Genomic DNA, 23,259 nt, shown 5'->3' on the forward strand with positions numbered 1-23,259 from the left:
AGATGCTTTGAGTAATTAAATGGCAATCATTTAGATGAACACTGAATGAATGAATTTATTAATACGGTCACAGACCAGCGCCAACACACACAACATCACAGATCATAAAGAATATATATAAAAAATACAAAGGGCAATATAAGTATAACAAGCATTTAAATATAAAAAATTAAAATTAATTATTATTAATTAAAAAATCAAAATTAATTATTATTAATTAAAAAAATCAAAATTAATTATTAGCATGCCCCCTGCTATCAACACTTGGGGGTTTGGTCACCATGGGATACCACTTGCTTCCTGCGACTAATTGCAGCCGCACAGAATTTGGCTACATTTAATGTAGTCTTAGGATTCTTGTCCTCTAGCAGCGGTTCCAAACCATGGTGTTCCGACTCCTTCCCGGACTTCCGCAAAACAGGAGCAATAAAAATCGAACGTATGTCCTCATAAAAACGACAACGCAACAGTACATGTGCAGCAGTCTCAACCTCCAACGAGCCACAGGGGCAGACCCGCGCTGCGTATGGTTTACCCTCAAATCTGCCCTGAAGTAAGGCAGAAGGGAGAACGTTGAATCTGGCGAGGGTAAAAGACCGTCTGTATTTAGGTACCTGGAGACCTGACAGATAGTTAGCTGGAGAAAAACCTCTCCCATAGTCCCTTATTGCAGGATGTTTGATCATTTCACTCATGTGGCATTGTAATTCTACATCCCAGATACGCTGGCGAATTGTGGTCCTAGCTTTCTCGAAGCCTGCGGCTATCAGGGTCTGCTGTGGGATCCCCAAGCCTTTAAGCTTTTCCAGCAGTGTAGCCTTCCATCTGGATTGGTAGGTATCCAATAAGGTCAAAGGTGCCAGCCCAACCGGGAAGAAAATAAGCTTTAGCCAGTAATGGATCTTCAATATCCATATCCGGGTACTGATCGGAATTTGCCCAACCTCCAAACGGACTGCTATGTTGGATACACAAGAGGGGATCCCCAGCAGGCAGCGGAAAAACTTAGTTTGAAATGCCTCTAGGAGAGTAAGGTTTTTAAAACTGCAGATCTGGGATCCATATAACAATTGTGGTAGTATTTTGGCAGCAAAGACCTGGGAGGCTGCCGGTATGTACTGGCCTCCTTTCCCATAGTAGAATCTTATTAACGCTTTGGTAGATCTTTCTGCATTTGCAATAGTATTATTAATCTGAAAGCGCCAGGAGCCCCTTTCCTGGAAGGTTACACCCAGGTATTTAAAGGTTGCTACCTGTTCTATTAAGCGGTTGTCTATTCTCCATTTGTGCCTCCTCCTTTTTTTGGAGAACACCATAACTTTGGATTTGTTGTAGATGAACACTGTTTCTACCTCAGGACTTTGATGAAGTTTGTTGTAAAAGCCTCCCCCCCCCCCACCAAAAAAAAAATCAACTTTGAGTCATGCTAATGATCGCTGAACCTCATCCACTGTTTGAACCTCACTGAATTTTCTCTTTGCGGAGGACCTTTAATGAACTCATTTAATGAAGAATTTAATCTCCACTGTATGTTTATTATTCTATTACCAGTTTTGAACACGTGCCAAAAAACTTACAAATGCTTAAAATAAATAAGAAGTAAACAAAGGGTTTAACATTATCATCATCATTTATTAAATTTATATATTGTCCTTCATCCGAAGATGGCAGTTTACAGAACTGGATATAGAGTTGGATGCCCAACTCCCGTCAGCCCCAGCCAAGATAGCCAGAGGTCAACGTGGCGGCAAAGCTGGGGCTGCATGGTGTATCAGCACAGTCAGTTTGATGCTTTTGCCATTCTACCACCTTGCCCCACCCTCTCTCACCTCTGCCTCTTAGTGAGTGGCAGTGATGCTGCTGCCATATTGCTATGGCTCTGCTCCACTGGGCAAGCTGCAGTCAATAATTTTTTTTAAAGGCTTTGCAAAACATACCTTGCTATTATAAGGGTGAAAAGCAACAGGAGAGATAAATTACCTTAACAAATTCCATGGCAAACCTTTTTTTGTACTCCATTTCCATGAAAAAACTGCTGAAGATTAGTTCATGCAAGATCTTCCTGGCTCCTGAAAAATTCAACGGTTCATGTTTACTCCCATAAGAAAAAGAGAATGAATATCTAATTATAAGAATATTTTGTTCCATTTTACAAAATGCAATGTTTATCTCAATAATGGAGTAAGTAATAACAGTGCTTACATTTCGAAATATACACAACTGCCAAATGTACAATTGCCAAGTATAGTCCAGTTGAGAAACCATATTTGTTTGAAAGCCTAGACATCAATCCTTTTTTAAAATTTAAAAAGTAGCTGTCAGACTATTTCCAAATATCAAAGTATCACTCATCTTAAACTGAGTGGCAGACACTGAAGGGTTAATACATCACAGCTAATTGTGAAGAAGCTCAATTAACATCACTTCAACTTACCTTTGTAGAGTTTTGCATCCCAAAGCATCAATGTGCTTATAAGACAAGGTTTCTCTGAATCAATTTCTTCTTTTAGACATATTTGACAAAAGATCTGACGAAAGTCACCTAAAAAAGAGTAACATAATCTGGATGGGTTATTGGAATGATTGTGGCCTGCTTAAAAGTTGTATTCTTTTGATTAAAAAAAACTTTTGCCAATATATCTTCAGATGTAACACAATAGTACCTCTATTCTGAAATAAATTCCTTACATTTGCAAGGACCCCACCTCATCGCTTACCCTATATTGCCATGTTTATCTTTCAATCAATATTATTTCTTTTGAAATAAGAGTGTAAAGTTTCTAGAACTACTATTGCCTTGCATATTTGAGATGTTATTCTGGACCAGCTTTGAACAAACAACACCAATAACTTATGACTACTTATTCAATTTCAAACCCTGCCTCCATCGTAAGGTCCCAGGGCAGCTTACAATTTTAAAATATAATATTAAAACAAGTTTAAACAAACTCGTGGTATTTATGCTAGCCACTTTTATTCTGAATTAAAAGCAGCCATGAGGAGCACATGAATTGATAATTAGGAACATGGCCTACAAGAACATCCCCAGCTAGCCATCACCATATAATTGAATATTTATTTCTGGGTCAGCCAGGGACAAGAAGACCAGAATAGCATTTCTTTTGGTACCTCAGAAAAACACAAGGAAATTGAGGCTTGAATTCAAGTGAATGGGAATATTTCCCAAACACATCTGTGAGTTTTATATCTGGACATTTTGTAAGATGCAAATCCTTAGTATAAAATGTTTGCACATGAAAAATGATTTTTAGTATCAATAATAGCTTTGGACATTTAGAATCATAGAATCATAGAGTTGGAAGAGACCACAAGGGCCATCGAGTCCAACCCCCTGCCAAGCAGGAAACACCATCAGAGCACGCCTGACATATGGTTGTCAAGCCTCTGCTTAAAGACCTCCAAAGAAGGAGACTCCACCACACTCCTTGGCAGCAAATTCCACTGTCGAACAGCTCTTACTATCAGGAAGTTCTTCCTAATGTTTAGGTGGAATCTTCTTTCTTGTAGTTTGGATCCATTGCTCCGTGTCCGCTTCTCTGGAGCAGCAGAAAACAACCTTTCTCCCTCCTCTATGTGACATCCTTTTATATATTTGAACATGGCTATCATATCACCCCTTAACCTCCTCTTCTCCAGGCTAAACATGCTCAGCTCCCTTAGCCGTTCCTCATAAGGCATCGTTTCCAGGCCTTTGACCATCTTGGTTGCCCTCCTCTGGACACGTTCCAGTTTGTCAGTGTCCTTCTTGAACTGTGGTGCCCAGAACTGGACACAGTACTCCAGGTGAGGTCTGACCAGAGCAGAATACAGTGGCACTATTACTTCCCTTGATCTAGATGCTATACTCCTATTGATGCAGCCCAGAATTGCATTGGCTTTTTTAGCTGCCGCGTCACACTGTTGGCTCATGTCAAGTTTGTGGTCAACCAAGACTCCTAGATCCTTTTCACATGTACTGCTCTCAAGCCAGGTGTCACCCATCTTGTATTTGTGCCTCTCTTTTTTTTTTGCCCAAGTGCAATACTTTACATTTCTCCCTGTTAAAATTCATCTTGTTTGTTTTTGCCCAGTTCTCTAATCTGTCAAGGTCATTTTGAAGTGTGATCCTGTCCTCTGGGGTGTTAGCCACCCCTCCCAGTTTGGTGTCATCTGCAAATTTGATCAGGATGCCCTTGAGTCCATCATCCAAGTCGTTGATAAAGATGTTGAATAAGACCGGGCCCAAGACAGAACCCTGTGGCACCCCACTAGTCACTCTTCTCCAGGATGAAGAGGAACCATTGATGAGCACCCTTTGGGTTCGGTCAGTCAGCCAGTTACAAATCCACTGAGTGGTAGCATAGTCAAGCCCACATTTTACCAGCTTCTTTACAAGAATATCATGGGGCACCTTGTCAAATGCCTTGCTGAAATCAAGGTAAGCTACATCCACTGCGTTCCCTTCATCTACCAGGCTTGTAATTCTGTCAAAAAACGAGATCAGGTTAGTCTGACATGACTTATTTTTCAGAAATCCATGCTGACTATTGGTGATCACAGCATTCCTTTCTAGGTGCTCACAGACTGTTTGCTTAATGATCTGCTCCAGAATCTTCCCTGGTATTGATGTCAGACTGACTGGGTGGTAATTATTTGGGTCCTCTCTTTTCCCTTTTTTGAAAATAGGGACAACATTTGCCCTCCTCCAGTCTGCCGGGACTTCGCCTGTTCTCCAGGAATTCTCAAAGATGACTGCCAGTGGTTCTGAGATCACATCTGCCAGTTCTTTTAATACTCTTGGATGCAGTTCATCTGGCCCTGGAGACTTGAATACATCTAGACTAGCCAAGTATTCTTGTACTATCTCCTTAGTTATTCTGGGCTGTGTTTCCTCTGCTGAATCATTTGCTCCAAATTCTTCAGGTCGGGCATTGTTTTCTTTATCGGAGAAGACTGAGGCAAAGAAGGCATTGAGGAGTTCAGCCCTTTCTGTGTCCCCTGTTTGCATTTCACCATCTTCTCCTCTGAGTGACCCCACTGTTTCTTTGTTCTTCCTTTTGCTACGAACATACCCATAAAAGCCTTTTTTGTTGCTTTTAACCTCTCTAGCAAGCCTGAGTTCATTCTGTGCTTTAGCTTTTCTGACTTTTCTACACGTGCTGGCTATTTGTTTGAATTCCTCTTTGGTGGTTTCCCCCCTTTTCCATTTTTTGTACACATCCTTTTTTAATCTTAACTCAGTTAAAAGTTCTTTAGATAGCCACCCTGGCTTCTTTAGGCACCTTCCATGTTTCCGTCTCATTGGTATTGCCTGAAGTTGTGCTTTTACTATCTCCCTCTTAACAAACTCCCAGCCATCATGAACTCCCTTTCCTTTTAGTATTACTGTCCATGGGATCTCACCCAGCACTTCCCTAAGTTTTATGAAGTCGGCTTTCTTAAAGTCAAGAAATTGAGTCCTAGTATGCTTGGCTGCTCCTTTCCGCTGTATAGTAAACTTCAGAAGAGCATGATCACTCGCGCCTAATGATCCTTCCACTTCTACCCCATTAACCAGGTCATCAACATTGGTTAGGACCAGATCTAAAATGGCTGTTCCTCTTGTTGCTTCTCCCACTTTCTGGACAATGAAGTTGTCTGCAAGGCCAGTGAGGAATCTGTTTGACCTTATGCTCTTGGCTGAGTTTGACATCCAACAAATATCCGGGTAATTGAAGTCCCCCATTACTACTATCTCCCTTCCTTTTGCATGCTTGGCCATCTGTTCCAGGAAGGCATCATCTATGTCCTCCGTTTGGCTTGGGGATCTATAGTAAACTCCCACAATGAGGTCACTGTTATTCTTCTCTCCCTTAATTTTGACCCAAATGCTCTCACTTTGGCTTTGAGGGTCTAAATCTTGGATCTCTTCACAGGTATACACATCCCTGACATATAACGCCACTCCTCCTCCTTTCTTGTCTGGTCTGTTTTTCTGAAATAGATTGTATCCCTCCATTGTTACATTCCAATCGTGGGACTTATCCCACCAGGTTTCAGTGATGCCTATTATGTCATATTTAGTTTGCTGTACCAAGAGCTCAAGCTCATCTTGTTTATTTCCCATGCTTCGCGCATTAGTGTACAGACATTGAAGTCCATTAATCATTCCCCCGTGTCTCTTATTTAAGGATTTTTTCCTCCCACCACTAGGTCTGCGTGCTGTTTGCTCCATTTGGTCTATGACATTTGGATGATCATCTTCATCAATTGATAGACTCCTACCTTCAGGAGCACTGTCTCCCTCCCCCACGTTAGTCAGTTTAAAGCCCTCCTGATGAGCTTTCTGAGATTTTTGGCAAAAACATTTCTCCCAACCGTTGTGAGGTGCAGCCCATCGCTTGCCAGAAGTCCATCTTCAAGAAACTGCAGTCCGTGATCTAAGAATCCAAACCGTTCCTGTTTACACCATTTGCGAAGCCAGCTGTTCACTTCCACTATTTTTCCCTCTCTCCCTGGGCCACGTCGTTCAACTGGGAGGACAGATGAGATGACAATTTGTGCATTTAATTGCTTCAATTTCCTGCCCAGAGCCTCGTAGTCTCTTTTGATCTTCTGGAGGCTATTGCTTGCAGTGTCATTGGTTCCCACATGAACCAAGAGGAAGGGGTATTTGTCAGTGGGTTTTATGATTCCTTGCAGTCGTTCAGTTACATCTTGGATCTTAACCCCGGGGAGACAGCACACTTCCCGAGACATCTTGTCAGGCCCACAGATCACTGCTTCTGTTCCCCTCAGTAGGGAATCCCCTATCACCACTACACGCCTCCTCTTAGGTCTGGTCGGGGTTCTTCCGTGAGCTGTCCGTTCCAAGGTCGCCTGCACATTCCCTGAGGACTGACTTTGCTGCTCATCTTCATATACCTGATCGACTGTAATGAGGGAGAGATCCTCAAATGGAGTCTGCTCTTCGTCTTCCATGCTAGGGGAGAGGACCTCAAAGCGATTGTGTATTTCTAAACAATCAGAGCGAACCCTGGGCCTCCTACTTCTTTGAGTCACGTTTCTCCATATATCTGGCTCCTGTGTTGGTGAACTAGCCTCCTTCTCAGGGGAGTCCCCTGTCTCCTCCTTGGTGGAGACGGTGTGCTTTGTTGCTTCCAAGAAGAGCTCCAGCTCTCTAATTCTTTGGAGCGTAGCTACACGTTCCTCCAGTTGCTGGACTTTGTCTTCTAAGAGGGCAGTCAACATGCAATTGCTGCAGGTAAAGCTGCCTGCAACCTTTGGCAAGATGGCAAACATTGCGCAGGAACTGCAGGCGACTGCAGCTGTTCCCTCCCCCTCCATCTTGAGAACGTGTCGTTGGGGGTGGCTACAGCGGTCCTCCATCATAAAAAGCGTGAAGACAGGACAAATAACCCCCCCCCCCAAAAAAAACCTAGGTCTCCCCCAACAAACGTTTGAGACTAGCTAATCAGCCACAAAGAAACACACACACAAGAAAAGAAAGAAAATTTAAGAAAGACTGGTCCTGCATATACTGCTAAGGAAAGAATTCTCTTGTCAATGTTTCGGCATTTGATTATGATACAGAGCAATTTAAGGCGCTTACTTGAGTAGCTCATAAGTTTGTTTAACCAGGAACCAAGACGCAGAGCAAATTTCTGGTGAGCCATAATATCAGCATGAAGAACCTTAACATTTAGGGGACCTTGGGAAACGTTGTTCGAATGTTTCTAGAAGATTAAAAAAAAAGACATTAGAATTAGAGGGTATTAACTGATTCTTTTATCTTGCCTACTTTTTTCCTGTCATCTTCTCTATCATGCCATTTGTACTTCCAACTAAGGAAAAGAGAGGACAGCTGGAACAGTTGGAGCACAGTGTTTGAAGCTTAATTGATTAAATGTTACAAAAAATTTAGGATAAGAAAAATCTGAAAAGGTCAAGAATGATTCGAAGTCTTTGCATCTGTAAAGGAACAGAACAATTATTCAGTATTAACTGGGTATATTTGACACATTAATAATAATAATAATAACTTTTTATTTATACCCCGCCCTCCCCAGCCAAGGCCGGGCTCAGAGCGGCTTACAAGCAATAATAAAAACAAGATGAATGATTACAACTTAAAAACAAAAATAAAATACAACATTAAAATAATGGAACATTAAAATATTAAAATGTAGCCTCATCGCAGGAGGGGAAGGAAAAGAAAAAAGAGAGGGAGGGAGGGAATCAAATTGGCTCCAAGCCAAAGGCCAGGCGGAACAACTCTGTCTTACAGGCCCTGCGGAAAGAAATCAGATCCTGTAGGGCCCTGGTCTCATGAGGCAGAGCGTTCCACCAGGCCGGAGCCAGAGTTGAAAAGGCCCTGGCTCTGGTTGAAGCCAATCTAACTTCCTTAGGGCCCGAGACCACTAGGGTGTTGCTATTTATGGACCTTGAGGCTCTCCAGGGGGCATACCAGGAGAGGCGGTCCCGTAGGTATGAGGGTCCTAGGCTGTGAAGGGCTTTAAAGGTCAAAAGCAGCACCTTAAATCTGACCCTGTACTCCACCGGGAGCCAGTGTAGCTTGAAAAGCACAAGTAATTTCAGGAAGTTACCTTAATCTCTTCTTTTGCTTCCTGGCAAACAGCATATGATCCTGCCTTGACAGCCTTCCGGCCCTGAATAATTAGAAGAAGTGACATATTTAGGTCAGGTAATGGCAGAACTTGATCTTATAACAATATGTAAACAAAGGCAAGACTGAACTAAGGATGTTCAACTGTTTCATAAGCAGCTAATGATATTGCATGGTTTCAACTCTTTATCTTTGGAGATTTCACTAGACTGATGCACCCTATGGTGTGGGCGCATTTAGAATATTGTTTGTACTGACCCAGTTGTAATGTTGTGGTGTGTAGCTCGATTTCCATGGATGGGTAAGGGCTCAGTGTCGGAGAATTTGCAGAAGGTCCCAGATTCAATTCCTGGCATTTCCAGGTAGGGTTGAAAAAGATGCCTGTCTTAAACCCAGGAGAGCTATCTCCAAACAGTGCAGACAATACTGAGCAAGATGGACCAATGGGGTGCCTTAGCTTAGTGTAAGGCAGCTTCATGTCTCTCAAGACAGGCCCTAACCCTGAAGAGTGTTACTGTATGGCCCACTTCATCCCAATGAATCCTTCCCTCATGATTCATTGCCCAAATCTACATATAGATATAGTGGTGCCCCGCAAGACGAATGCCTCGCAAGACGAAAAACTCGCTAGACGAAAGGGTTTTTCGTTTGTTGAGCTGCTTCGCAAGACGATTTTCCCTATGGGCTTGCTTTGCAAGACGGAAACGTCTTGCAAGTTTGTTTCCTTTTTCTTAACACCGTTAATACAGTTGCGACTTGACTTCAAGGAGCAACTCATAGAACGTGGTGTGGTAGCTTTTGAGGTTTTTAAAGACTCTGGTGATTTTTGAAGCTTTTCCAAAACTTTCCTGACACCGTGCTTCGCAAGACGAAAAAAATCGCAAGACGACAAAACTCGCGGAACTAATTAATTTCGTCTTGCGAGGCACCACTGTAGCTATAGATGACACAGCTATACATATACATATTCCTGCTGAGATTTCCCTTGATAAAAGACACTCCTTTCAATATATATTGCATATAACTGCCTGGAAAAGTAGGATCACAATATGGAGTGCCACAAGCAACATCGCACACCAAGTGATATTGCTTCCGAGAGAGGAAAATGCTGTCATGCTCCACCAAGAGGCAATGCAATGCCAATACTGTTGGGAAATGGTGACGTTCTGTTCCTCTCTCTTCTCTTCCGTGGAAATAATCCCTTATCTCCAAAACAGAATTGTTACAGAACACAGTGGCAGGAATGTGACAAACCCACAACCACAGGGTACAGTCAAACTTTGGTTGTCGAAAGGCTCCGTTTTCAAACGTTTCAGTTCCCGAACGCCGAAAACCCGGAAGTTTTCGAACGTTCCTCGGAAGTCAAACGTCCAACGTAGCTTCCGTTTGAATGAAAGAAGCTCCTGCAACCAATCAGAAGCCGCGCCTCGGTTGTCAAATGTTTCGGAAGTCGAATGGTCTTTAAGAAGAGATTACGTTCAAAAACCGAGGTTTGACTTTATTAGCTGATAACTCTTATTGTTTTCTCACCTACCACTTATGAAGCATTTTGGCTTACCTTGCTAAGTAATGGAAGCAAGTTATGGACCACAACAGTACAATTGGCTCTCTCTCCACTGGGCTACAATATGGTACAGTTGTAACAGGAATGGTGCATACTACCAACCTCTTTATCTATAGCAGCAGTATATATCTGGGCTTCTCCAAGCTCACAGCCAAGAGTTCTTTGTAGGCTATAGATAACATGGTCATAAGAATGATGTTCATCATTGAAAAGGACACAGTAGTATTTGTCCAGCTTCTCTCTACTGGGAGGAAACCAAAATGTCATTCTAACAAGAGAATACTAAAATAAACTCCAACATACATATTGGGCAACAAAACAAATGTAAGCCATTAAGTAAAATAGGGACAAGCAATCAAATTGGAGGAATTGATCAAGCTCTGATTTACATAAATAATGTTCTTATTTACATTAGAATAGCTACTGATTCAGAAGTAAGAAATGCCTTACTTGCATCCCAGACCATTTTCTCATCTACCCCTTGGTTGAGGTTGACTTTAAAATATTCTTTCATTATTTTTTTACCTTTCTCTCTTATTTCTATATTGTTTAATAGTTCTTCATTTAATTCCCATCCACAATGTGAGCTCACCTCCCCATGTAAAGTTAACATTATTGAATTATGGTTCAAGAAAGTCCTTGGTAGTATCAGAGATAATTCAGCAGATAATCAGAGATAATGCCAGCAGACCGTCACTTTCCTACCTTCCTGTCCCTTATCATTGTTGTTGTTTTCAAATGCTGTCATGCTTCTCTCTAGTCTGACTAGTCCTTTTGGCTTTCCTTACTAAGTAACTGAATGACTCTGCTTTATTTTCTAAGGTTTTACCACTTATAGGCAAGTAAAACACTTGCCACCAACTCCAGCACATCACTTACCTAGTTATGAGCTCTGGAGGCAGCTCCTTCTCTTCCTCCCAAACAGTCATATCTACAATATATTTTATCACTGAAGGGAACATTTTTCTTGCTTGCGCTATTAGCTCTTCATTCAACTGGCATTCCACGTTCTACAGGGGGGAAAACGCTAATATGAATTAAGAAATCCTGTGCAATATTAATCTGTTGAACATAAGGAACACTCTTCCTCCAACTGTTGTTACAAAAATCTGAATAATGGGAATTTAATAAAAAGCTGAAAAATATATAAATGCAGCACTCTGAAAATAAGTGAGCGGTTATTTATTTATTAAAAAATATTTTTATACTGCCTCTCATCTTAACATACACTCCCATAACAGCAACAAGTACATCATGAAGTGTGAGGTCTTACAATATCTGTTTTCCAATATATTACAGGCAGGTGTGTTACCTCTTCCGTGCTTCCTGCTGCTCCAGGCTCATGATTTGTACACAGCGGTCCAGTCTTCCATGCTTCTGTATCTCCACAATCACAAAAACCTCCTCCAGTAGAAGTGTGCATCTGAAACAATTAAGGCCATCAGATACAAGGTGTTACTATTAGTACAAAAAGCCCTACATGATTTGGAATCAGTTTACCTGAGGGGTCGCCTTCCCCCATACATTCCCACTCAACCACTTCATTCTGTGAAACTGGCACCGTTACAGGTGCCACATAATACTCGTTCCACATTTGTAAGAAATGAATCTCTGTGGCATTCCAACAATTTGGAATTCCCTGCCTACAGATGTAAGGCAGGCCTCTTCATTGTACTCTTTTCAAACCTGCTAAAAACAGGCAAATCTACTCAGATACGTAGAATGTTTCCATGTATTTTCATCAGTCTTTCGCTTATCACTGATTTTATTTATTATCTGAATGTTTTAAATAGCTGTTTTTACAAATGACTGTATTGTTTTATCCTTTTTGTAAACCTCTTTGAGGTTTTGGGTGTTGGTTTTGTTACACCGTCAAACAAACAAATAAATATTAAATAAATAAATAAAAATAAAAATTTACACCCAAAGCCCTTTTAGAACACTATGCTCAACTATGTATTAGCATCATGTGTATGAGCAATAGCGAGCCTCAAACTTGGGTGCCCTACCTCCTCCTCTGGCAGGGCCACAAAGAGATCGTAAGTTTTCACTGGTGTTTTAGAAACATAAGGAAACTTTAGTTTATGGTTTATTCGAAAGAAGCCAAAATCATAACTCAGCATCCCATTTTCCCAGGTGCTCTTCTGACTATGTGTTGGACATGCCATGTTCCAAGCACTGAAACTTTGCCCCATATGACTCCTTCCACCATTCCCTCCATTTTAGCTTTCCTCACCAAATTCCTTTTGTTCAGAGGTTAGGTGAATTGAGAGGCAGTGGTAGACATAGGCCGAGATGTCACCAGCTAGGCAAACCTTCAATGCAGTCCGAGCAATGTCCACAACAACCGCTGTGATCTACAAAGCTACTGCAGGTGTGTAGAAGGGCTTGGGTATATCACTTTACTTTTTTCTTTCAACAAATCCCCACGCAATCTCACAAATTGATTTGGTAAGTCTTCAATTACAAAAATGGGTTGGGTATGTGACATGGAACCTGCTGTTCAAGAAAAACAAGCCCCCAACCCCTTCTCAATAGTGGAAAAAGTTGCAGTGTTCTTTAGATCTCAGTCTATATGTTAAGAATTCAACTGCTAAGACACCTAGTCAAAGTTTATTAGAAGTCTGGAATTTAGGAAAGCAATTAAACTAGTCCTCCCCAAGTCATAAACTTGTAACTAAAAACATATTCAGAGCCTGAAAACAAACCTATGAATTCGAGTCGTCTTTGCATAACCTTATTTCACTATGTATAACCCTTATTAGAAAGCACAAGGGATTATTTGGATGATTTGCTTAAATTTATTTTTTACCGATGCTTAAACAGATTAAACAATACCTTGGAGCCTGGAGGAATTTAAACCTCTTGACCCAGGGCAGGGCAGCCAAAGTTAAAATGGTTGCTGTGCCCAGGCTCCTGTTCATTTTCCAAGTGCTCCTTATTTTAATTCCAAGTAAAACTATTAAAGGCTGGCAATCAGCTCTCAACATGTTCATCTTGCAGGCCCGTAAAGCAAAACTTGCTACATCTCTCATTTGCCAAGTCAAGAGCAGGAGGATGGGGCTACCCCAACCTACAAACTTATTTTGATGTGATGCAGTTATGCCAGATGATCCCACAGTTAACCACTGATGACGTTAAATGCTGGATTGCCATCGAGAGCCCGGAGTCAACTTCCTGGCTGGCTGCTCTCCCTTGCCAACCAAGATTATGGCTGTTATGGCGAAACCTGGGAAACTAGTTGTATGCTGAGTGTCTGGTGTAGATGGAGAGGGAAGTTGGTTTCCTCTCCATCTTCACTGACTCCCTCGCCTTTTCTTCCTCAATATAAGGAAGTAGACAAACTAGCCTTGTGCAACAAGTTGCGAGAGCAAAAAATAGATTCGTTGAGCATCAAACATATCTCTCATTTTATTAAAGATGAGGAATTACAGACTGGAGGCTGATCTTTGAAGAGATTTGAATCTCAGGGTATCCAAGGGTTCTCAGAAGGGACTTGTTTCAACACTTTATGCTCTGGCTTCTAGACTTTCAATTTTCTCCCTTTGAAAACCTTTGATTAGCATGGGGAGGCTGATGTAGCCTTAGAAATTGATCTCTCACAATAGTCTAGAATGTGGTCCTCTAAACCTTTCATTTCAGTTTCAGCTCTGGTAGGGAAAATTCATTAAATACAGAAATGGTTTTTACCCCAGTACGTTTAAGCCATGTGCTAAAAGGGTGCTTCCCATTTTGTTGGTGGAGTTGCAATGTGAAAGGCTCAGTGGTTTTTGAACTCAGCACCATCACCAGACCAAAGATCTATAGGTCTATCCAGGTTGTGCTTACTTTCCACATTTGTGAGAGATAATTCCAATTTACATAGCAAGATACTGATAACTCATTTGCTAACAGCTGCCCCTTTAGTCGCGACTCAAGGCTGGAAAGACCCTTCTATGTACTCTATTACAAACTGGTTATAAAAAGCTTTACTTATAGCTACAACAGAGAAATTGACCCACCAACCCCAGGTTCTCAGAGGGGAAGTGGACCCACTGGACTTCACAGCTGTCTGGTGGTTTTTTGTAGCTTGTTTAACAACACAGTCACACAAATGAGAAATTCCATCTAGGTTTGATTTCATCTGGTGCTGTTTTTGATTAGATGAGTTTTTGATTCGCTGTTTACATCTTATCTTGGAATACTGTCACACTGCTTCTTTTGTACAAGTTTTTAAAAAATATTATTCTTTCTATTTTTTTGTCTCTTTACCTTTCATTGAATTCTTGAAATAATCTCTTAGTCTTGCTTATTATATATTTAATAAAATAATAAAAGCAAGTTTACAAAAGAAAAGAAAATGCTCTAGCAAATTATTGTGAAGCATACATTTTATTACCTTGTAACGGTGGTTTTTGTGAATGCTGTTCTGGAAACAATCCATGCAGAGTACACAAGTTGGATCAATTGCACAGTCTCTGCAACGAAAGTAAGAAACCACTGTATAACCACCCACTCCAAAACATCACAAACCTGCCATATTCCAGCAACGTTGGTAGCAAAGTTTTAGACACTCTATTCATTTTCAGTCGAAGTATGAACATTACAAATTCAATATTAATATTTTGGCTTCAATATTAGGTGCAACTATTTAACATGGAACTGCAGTTTGTTCAGAAGTAAAGGCAAAAGCTTTCACTCTCTTGTTCATGAAGAAGAGGAAATGTGCAGCCCCAAGGCTCACCAAGACTTGTCTCCATGCACCTGAACTACGGTTCAGTTCTCTATCGAAACTGAGTCACCATGTTATAACAGCGGTCAAGTTATTGTAAAAATATTTATTATTTAAAAAATATTTAGACCCTTCATGCTCACAGATACCAGGTAGTATATAAACTATTTAGAAGCAGTTAAAACAACATAGCAGACTAACCAACATGAACTACACAAACTGCAACTTAACATGCATAAAGGTTTGACCTAGTGCCTAAAAATCGTGAAGTCAGTGCTAGCCATGCCTCTACAGGGAGAGTACTTCAAACTCAGGGCAGCACAGAGTAGGCTCTCTCCCTTTTTGTTATATAATGTACTTCCCCTAGCAAGAGTACACAGAGAAAAGCCTTAACTGAAGATCATAGAATCATAGAGTTGGAATAGACCACAAGGGCCATCGAGTCCAACCCCCTACCAAGCAGGAAACAGATCTTGAGACTCCAGTAGGTTGATATAAAGAGAGGCACTCCTTCAGGTATTTGAACCTTCGGCCTTAAAGTTAAATGGCAGTATCCTGCATAGGGCTTAGAAGCAAGTAGGTAATCAATGCAGTTTTTGCAAAATAAATATAATGTGATTCAGCCTAGTTACACTAGTTAAAAGTCTGGCAGCCACATTCTGCGCTAACTGAAGTTTCCAGGTTGTCTTCCAGGGCAGCCCCACCTACAAATGCATTACAACAGCAACAGACAGCTGCAGCTCCACACCTCACTGGGAGCTGGGGGACTAGATGTAAGTAACAGGGGTTTTCTCAACTCCCCATGTCCCAGGCCCAGCTGCTGTGCCCATGTCTTTTAAATGGAAGTTTATCTGCTTTTACCATTGTTTTCCATTTTATTTTAAGTTGCAAGACTCCCCTCTTCCCCTATCCCTGTTATCGCTTGCCCTTATATGACTATTACCTTGTACTAGTATCCACAGAAAGTGCAAACATATTAGAAATACGTGATGCACCAAATCTATTTTGCAATCTGCATGTTGCTGTGTCACATTACACTAGGAAATACTGAAGAGCAAGAGTGTAATTATTCACCTGCATGAATATGTTGTCTCTCCACCTTTGAACACCTTTCCACAGAGCTGAGGAGTGCCACTCTGCCGTAGCTTCTCTAGACAGATATCTGGATCTTCACCGAACAGATACCACTCCAGAGGGTAAAGTATGGTCATCTGAGCTATTTCCTCCTCCTTCTCTGGCAAGGGATCCATTTCATCAAAATAAATGTCCGGAACAACTTTTGCCAGATGCTGAAGAAAGGCAGTATGGAAGTCAAGCTTCTCGTCCCACCACTGCAAAAAACACAAAAGTATACTTAGACATTGGCGGAGGGGCCTGGATAATCGGAGCACATGAACAGGCATTCTTTCATGTATCATGATCTCTAGTTAAGCTGTACAGGACTTTAAAGAGAAAAGTAACTGCTTTGAATTGTACTTGGAAAGAGGCCGGTAATCAATGAAGATGCTTAAGAACTGGCGATATATGTTTCCATCTTTCAGTCCTGGACAAAAACTCTGAAGCTGCCATTTCCAAAAGCATTCAGGAGCTACAGGCATGAGTTAGCTGTCCTCAGCTCCTCCTTTTCTTCCCCCACCCTCAGATCTTTATAGCTATGAAGCATCCGGAGAAGCTACAAGAGGGATGACTCACATGATACAATACTCTAGAAGCATTTCTCCCATTACAATCAACTTCATCAGCATAACCACACTTTCCTAATAGCGGGCTATAACTGTTCATAACAGGATTACAACTGGCATGCAATATAACAAGTGGGAAAATGCTCCACTTGTAAATCATAGAATTGCAGAGTTGGAAGAGACCATGAGGGTCATCTAGTCCAACCCCCTGTTTCCCAACAAAACCCACAACCCTGAGATTAAGAGTCTCATGCTCTACCATTGCAGCAATGTTAGCTTAAGCCAGGTTGAGCATCACTCTAGCTACAAAAAGTCATAAAATTAGATGCCAGCATGTATACGTGATTTACAAACATACTCTCATATGCCATTCAACCAACATTTCCCCCAAAGGCACCAAGGAATAGTTTCTGATTATGATTATGACAATAATGATGATGATGATTTCTCACCCACTCTTCACCAGAAGGTGCCAGAGCTGGTTACAACACAGTCAAAAGAATACGGCTGATCCCAATATATCAGTTGTTAAAAGACAGATAAAGTAATGGTTTATACATCACCATAGCAAGGATGGGAAAGAGTGCCAGACTGGGTCAGGGGAGACAATGGTTCAATTCCCCACTCAGCCACTCTGAATACCAAGTGCTGAAGGCAAACAATAAGGAAATAATACTTTGTTCATGCTTGGTTGTTAAGTATATCTGAGGCATCTGAGAGTAGGCTAGAGTAAATAAACCCCTGATGTGATCCAGGAGAACACTTACGTTCTCATGACCTGCTACCAAGGGAGAGGTGCTATATGTTTCCTGTTCCACGGAACTTCCATCAAGCCCAGAGATCACATGTGGAAATCCACAGTGTTTGTATTTGTTTTTATATATTCTATACAATTTTTCTTTCATAAAGAGGTTAACATAATTGTAAAGCTGTAACATCTGAAGTACTATGTTACAGCAGTAAAACAATAATAATTACATCATTTAAAACAGCCAACAAATTACAATTTTAAGTACTGCTTGCTGATAATTTTTTATCCTGTTCGTATGGTGGTTCTATTCCCATTTTACCCACCTTGTAAGGCTGGATTGAGAGGGAGACTGACCATCTCAAAGTTACCCAGTTGGCTTTGTGGCTGAGCAAAGATTTAAACCTGACTCTTCCCAGTCGAAGTCCACTGCACCATTCTACCTCACATCTCAAAATGATTCCAGGCTAACATACTGAACACTTGAGAGCAAGGCCTCCACATCAGATTTCAAACAAAAGGCTCATCATTGGACAAACACATTCTGTTCGATAGTCTGCCCAAGGTTTTTTAGGGTTTAAAATAGTCTTGAAAATTATTCAACAAAAGTTGCTAGGCCACCTGCAGGCATATTAGTCATGTGTGGAACATCAAAGGCCAAAATGAAAAGGCAGCACCTTTTCCTAATAGCTAAATAATAGCCTATAATCAATCCTAGCTCATAAAGCCATCTCTGATTAACACCCCGCCATCCTCACTGAATTATCTGGCACACTGCACAGTACAATCAGTACTTGAAAAAGGGAAGAGGACACAATTCTAAAATCAGCAAGAAAATAAATTACATGAGTTACACCTTGTAATATTTTTCATTTTAAAAGCTCACTGAAAAGCTCACTAGCAAAGACAGGGCAAAGTCCTCCCCTCTTCATTTAGATACATGTTCTCTGCTTCTTACAAAAGCTTCTGATATTGAATTACGTGGAAATGCAAAGTAGAAACATTGAAAAAGTCTAATTTCAATGTAGTTTCTCTGAACCCCTTCAATTTTACTCAAGTTTTGCATCAGTAAAGACAATAAGTATCTTGTTTATTAACTTCTGTATTTTAAAAATAACTATACTCTTATAATGTGCCTTCAGCAGAATCAATATTAACATGCTAAATCCCAAGAGGAAATGCAAAAAAAGTCAATGAACGGGCTAGCACTTTATTTAAATATTGTGCAAGTCTACACGATCCTTTTTAAATCCCATGAGGAAATGCAAAACAAAATCAATACAGGCAACATTTTATTAAGATACAGTATTTCATTTTAATTTCATATTTAACTTGTTATTATTTCCAACACTAGATTCCTAGTATTGTGCACATCAAAAAATAAAGCTGCTATAAATTGCGGAATCTGCTGTCATCTTCAGACCCATGTTTCAAGATTATTAGTAAGGCTGCAATCCTAAACCTACTTACCTGGGAGTAAATCCCATTTAATTAAGTAGACACGGTTAAGATGCTCTGTAAGGGTCATTAGTGGTTCCAACATCTCTCTTGCCACTGTGTATTACAAAATTGTTCTTCACATGGGATTAATTAGTTAATTAAAGTTAGAGAAGGTTGGCCATCTTCTAGGACAAAGGTCCTCTATACTTAATTGGCATTGGACCCCACCCAAACTTTTTCAAATCACCCATAATCAATCCCTAAAATGTTGAAGGGTGTGTGATGCTTTGGGATCCCAGATCTGTATGTTGTAGGACTGCGCCCCGGCACAATAATTTTGGCAAAATGTCTTTTCTGAAATTTCTATTATAATTTATCATAAACTGATATCAGAGGGCAACATCAATTCTGAGATTACTTCTTGGGCTTTGGTTTCCTAGCCAATAGCTGCTGTCAGAATGGAAAAGCTGTCAGGTGGAAAACATGAGGAAATCTTTACATTCCTGGTTTACTCATGTGTAGAAAACAGCACTTTCTGAATGCTTGCCTCAGCGTGGCAGAGGGATAAATGGACAATGTGATAAATGGACAATGTAAGAAGGATAAGTTCTTCAGTACATGGTCATTGTTTACAGATTACATTAGCAAGGCAGTACTGCTACTACAACCGCCTGTAGCACGTGTATTGTTATGGAGAAGCTTAATTTAACCTTAAAATATAATCATATGTACCTTAATTTTACCAACTGAAACTGACATATTGGCAAACTGTACTCCAAGTTTTGTTTTATTTCTGTTTACTGTTCCACTATGGAAAACCAATAAAACAGATTTCTTTCTTTTTTTTAAGTCCTCTCACAAAGTAGCTTCCATAAAAACCAAAACCACAATACACATAGCAAAAAGATAAAATCCAACAACAATAAAATAACTGTAGGACTATAAATAGCAATACCAGAGAAGCATAAAACAATCAAAACCAGCTAAAATACTTAATACCACTTTAGCATCAAATTCATACCAATAATACTACAAAGGTTTCTGGATTTTAGAGGCAGCCCCCCCCCCCCCCGAGTGAATTACAGTATTGAACATCACTACCACATGAGAAGCCAGGACTGTGTCCCTCCTCTCTAGATATGGTTGCACACAAGCCTAAACTGGCAATCTGAACTCCTAGCCACTGTCACCATCACTGCAACATGTGGTTCCATCTACAATATCAAGTCCAGGAGAACCCTTTCTAGACAAGCTTATCTGGAAACTTCTTTGTGGTTTTTTCAGCACCAGATGAAATTCACCCAACCTTTTAATTCACCCAGGTTTTAAAACTCTTTTAAATCTGGACTGTAAACTGCTTTATGCCGTCTCTAAATGGAACAATAATTATACCTTGTTGGGTTTTAATTATTATTGTATATTCTGTTTTTGATACTTTGTTGTAAGCCCCCTAGGGAATGTTTATTTATGGGCAGCTGTTGTGAATTATAATTATTTAGAATTATTTAAATAAGAAGTAAGTCCCTAGTTGTGAATTTTGTCCTTCAGGGATAGTTCAGAGATCAATCCATTTCCTTATCCAGAGCAGCCCGCATCTTGTCTGAATTAAGCTTCAGCTTGTTCTTCTCATGCACCCTAAAACTTTCTTCAAATACCAGTTCAATAAGTCCATAGCCTCATCAGGATAGAGGGAAGCGTGGATTAGACATGCATGCCTTCCGTGTACTGATGACACTGCAACCCAACCAGTATCCTTTTCGCAATCTCATGCCTTGAGCGTGGTTTGAACTACGGAAAGGTGGCATACAAACAAAATTTTGTACGGATGTAAATAACACAGGGCACATGAGAAAACTTTGAGGCACGTTCTGAGCCATAGGTATAGAAGTCTCCAGCATCATCTGCCAGGATGAGTCCTCCAGGAGGAGTAGAGCTACTCTAACTCGGAGCTGCCCGAGCTCAAGGCAACAAGAGAACCAATCAGCTAGCACTTCCCATATCCATTCTCCAGCATAAGACATCTGCCAAGGCAACCAAGGCCGTTTCTATTCTAAACACAAGCCTCAACCCAGACTGGAATAGATTCAAATAATTAATATCACCCCAGACCACTTTGAGTGCCTTTCTACTGATGTTTTCCTTTCCCATATCTGATAGATATGATAGTTGATAAAGTTATAGTTCCCTTCAAAAATACATGAATCCGTGTCCAATCATCTCCCGCTCACATGCACTTTAAAGAAATAAACAGAATATATGTGTGTGTGCCCTTCTTATTTGACATGGTAAGTTGGACAACACACGTCCCTGGCTGCCTGCAACCCATCTCCCTTTATGCCAATAAATTAGGTTATGATACTGCCACATTTCCTGTTGATAAAGATGAAAACATTTTGACATGGTATTCACTAAGTTTAGTTGCTCTGGAAGTTCAGACAGCTCAAAAGAGAAAGAAATGGCTGGAACTGGAATGCAGTTTGTTTTGTTTAAATAGAAACTGAAACCAATTTTGAATATGAAAAGTCAATGCTAAACAAGTAGTATATGCACTAACTCAAATAATAATGATCCATTTTAGGTACCTTCTGCTCATTTCTCTATTCCTTTTCACTTCAGGCCTCCAGTCCTCCCATTTTACATTTTCCAGTTTCCTCATGCTATCATTTCACTTCTCTTTCTGCACATTTAGGTCTGCCTATCATTCTGCACATTTGGTTATTACCAGTCCACTTTCTTTTTCTATTTCTGGCTTTTACACATTAACTCCTTTCCATGAAGAAATCATTTAATGAAAAATACTGTCAAATTTGTTTCACACTATTTCCAAGAATATCTTGCCTAGGAACACGACATATAAATTCTGGCTACGCTGTTCCTTTTACTCCGAACAGCATATGCACTTCCTGAAAACCCACTATTTCCTTGAACTGTTATTTCATACTGTTAGGCTGCAAGTCCTTGGGTTGTCTATGTATTTTGCCTGTTTATGTGTCAATAGCATCAGTATCAATATGTATTAAACTGATGCACTTTTAGAATGACAGACAGAATAAAACCAAAATTAACTAAAAAAAAAGAACAGTCTGAGCATTACATTTGTTTCTTACACCTTGAAAGTGTTTATGAGATTAAATTAATATATCTGGAAAGGGTTAGGTGCTTTACTAAAACGTTAACTAGAGAACTGGTGGAGGGGGGGAATGGCATTGCTGGTCACCGCACGGGAGCCATTTGTAAATAAACACACACTATCATAAACATATTTAAAAGAACTATGTCATATCAGACCCCGTGAGTTTGATGTGGCTTAATCTTTTCTTGGTGTCATTGTGGCCTAAAAAGAAAAAGAAAAAAACAATCCACTAAGCCCAACCAGAATTAGGAGGAAGAAGGTAAGATCTTTGGACTCAGCCCTCTTCCTTTCCTCTCTCCCAACTTTACAATAACAAAATCTTCTGCCTGATCACAACCACTGCCCTAGATTAAAACCCTCATTTTAACTGGTAGTGCCCTGCCTGTTCGCGGCTCAAGAGAAGATCTTCTCAAGACCGGGAGAGAGGAGGGGACGCTCACATTTAAGACAACAGCTGCGGCTCATAGCAAGTCGCCTGTTTTAGACACCATAAGGATCGCGAAGCAAAGGTCCTAATTCTTGCCGGTCATTTAAACGGGAGCATGCATGCTGTGTGGCACACCGTGCAGGTGTCCACTTCCAACACCTGACAGAGGGGCAGAGATTAACCGTTTGCAGAGCAGCGGGCAATTGGGGATTCGCAGGAGCCAGACCCCCAGCACTTCTGGAGAAGAGCCCCTTCCAGAAATGCAAGGAAGCAGCCGGCAGCCCCGTGAATGCGGGCGACGTGGGGCGTTGTTACCCGCGAGGAACAGACTCCCCCCTTCCTACGGCACAAGCTGACGGGGAGGCTCCCTGCGCCCAGCCCACAGGGCTGCCAAGCCCACGCGGCGGCGGCGGCGGCGGCATCTCACCCTGGCCAACTCCGAGGGTTTCGCAGCGGGGGCAGCGCCTCCCGCTCCAGCCATCCCTCCGGCTCCGTCGCCTGCGTCCGCCATCTTAGGAGACCTGCCAATCTCCAAGCCGAGCCCCGCCGCGGCCCCACCGGAAACCAGCTGCGGGGGGGGGGGAGGAGCGGCGGAGGGGGGGATTCGCCCAAAAGACTTGACCCGACGCCCAGCGCTGGAAACCGAGGCGAATTTGGACCTGGGCGACACTGAGCATGCGCGGGAGATCGCACACGCATGCTCAGGAGAACGCTCCTCCGCTGCCGGGAGAGGAGGGCGCCGGTGCAGCTACGGCTTGTCAAGCGGGCGGGAGGTGCAGAGCGCGAGGAAGTGGCGCTTTTAAGCTCTGTGTTTCATTAGGGGAAGCTTTTCTACGACCTGCATAAGCTTCCGTCCGGCACACACATATTTGGAGGCAAAGGAGACAACTTGAATAAAATATGGGGGGGGGGGCACATAAAGCCCCTTCTCCATAATCAATCGCAGGAC

General features: G+C 41.4%; 1 protein-coding gene across 2 annotated transcripts in view; it reads right to left on the reverse strand.

Moving 5' to 3' along the window:
* The window catches only part of UBR1 (ubiquitin protein ligase E3 component n-recognin 1), a 64,107-nt gene extending 41,124 nt beyond the window's left edge, over nucleotides 1–22,983 (reverse strand). Inside the window, exons 1-10 of one of the 2 annotated variants that reach the window (XM_081000151.1) lie at nucleotides 22,738–22,983; nucleotides 15,955–16,211; nucleotides 14,548–14,626; nucleotides 11,482–11,592; nucleotides 11,049–11,179; nucleotides 10,272–10,410; nucleotides 8,586–8,648; nucleotides 7,592–7,715; nucleotides 2,435–2,542; nucleotides 1,981–2,069 (exon numbers count right to left, since the gene is read on the reverse strand). In XM_081000151.1, the coding sequence (XP_080856277.1) occupies nucleotides 1,981–2,069; nucleotides 2,435–2,542; nucleotides 7,592–7,715; nucleotides 8,586–8,648; nucleotides 10,272–10,410; nucleotides 11,049–11,179; nucleotides 11,482–11,592; nucleotides 14,548–14,626; nucleotides 15,955–16,211; nucleotides 22,738–22,821 (1,185 nt within the window). In that variant the 5' untranslated portion in view covers nucleotides 22,822–22,983. Of the gene's footprint in view, nucleotides 1–1,980; nucleotides 2,070–2,434; nucleotides 2,543–7,591; nucleotides 7,716–8,585; nucleotides 8,649–10,271; nucleotides 10,414–11,048; nucleotides 11,180–11,481; nucleotides 11,593–14,547; nucleotides 14,627–15,954; nucleotides 16,212–22,737 lie in introns of both variants that reach the window. The other variant, XM_081000150.1, reaches the window with a different exon arrangement.
* Nucleotides 22,984–23,259: the final 276 nt, after the last annotated feature.

The sequence above is a fragment of the Podarcis pityusensis genome (assembly GCF_964106645.2).
Source record: "Podarcis pityusensis genome assembly, chromosome: 1".
Taxonomy (NCBI): domain Eukaryota; kingdom Metazoa; phylum Chordata; class Lepidosauria; order Squamata; family Lacertidae; genus Podarcis; species Podarcis pityusensis.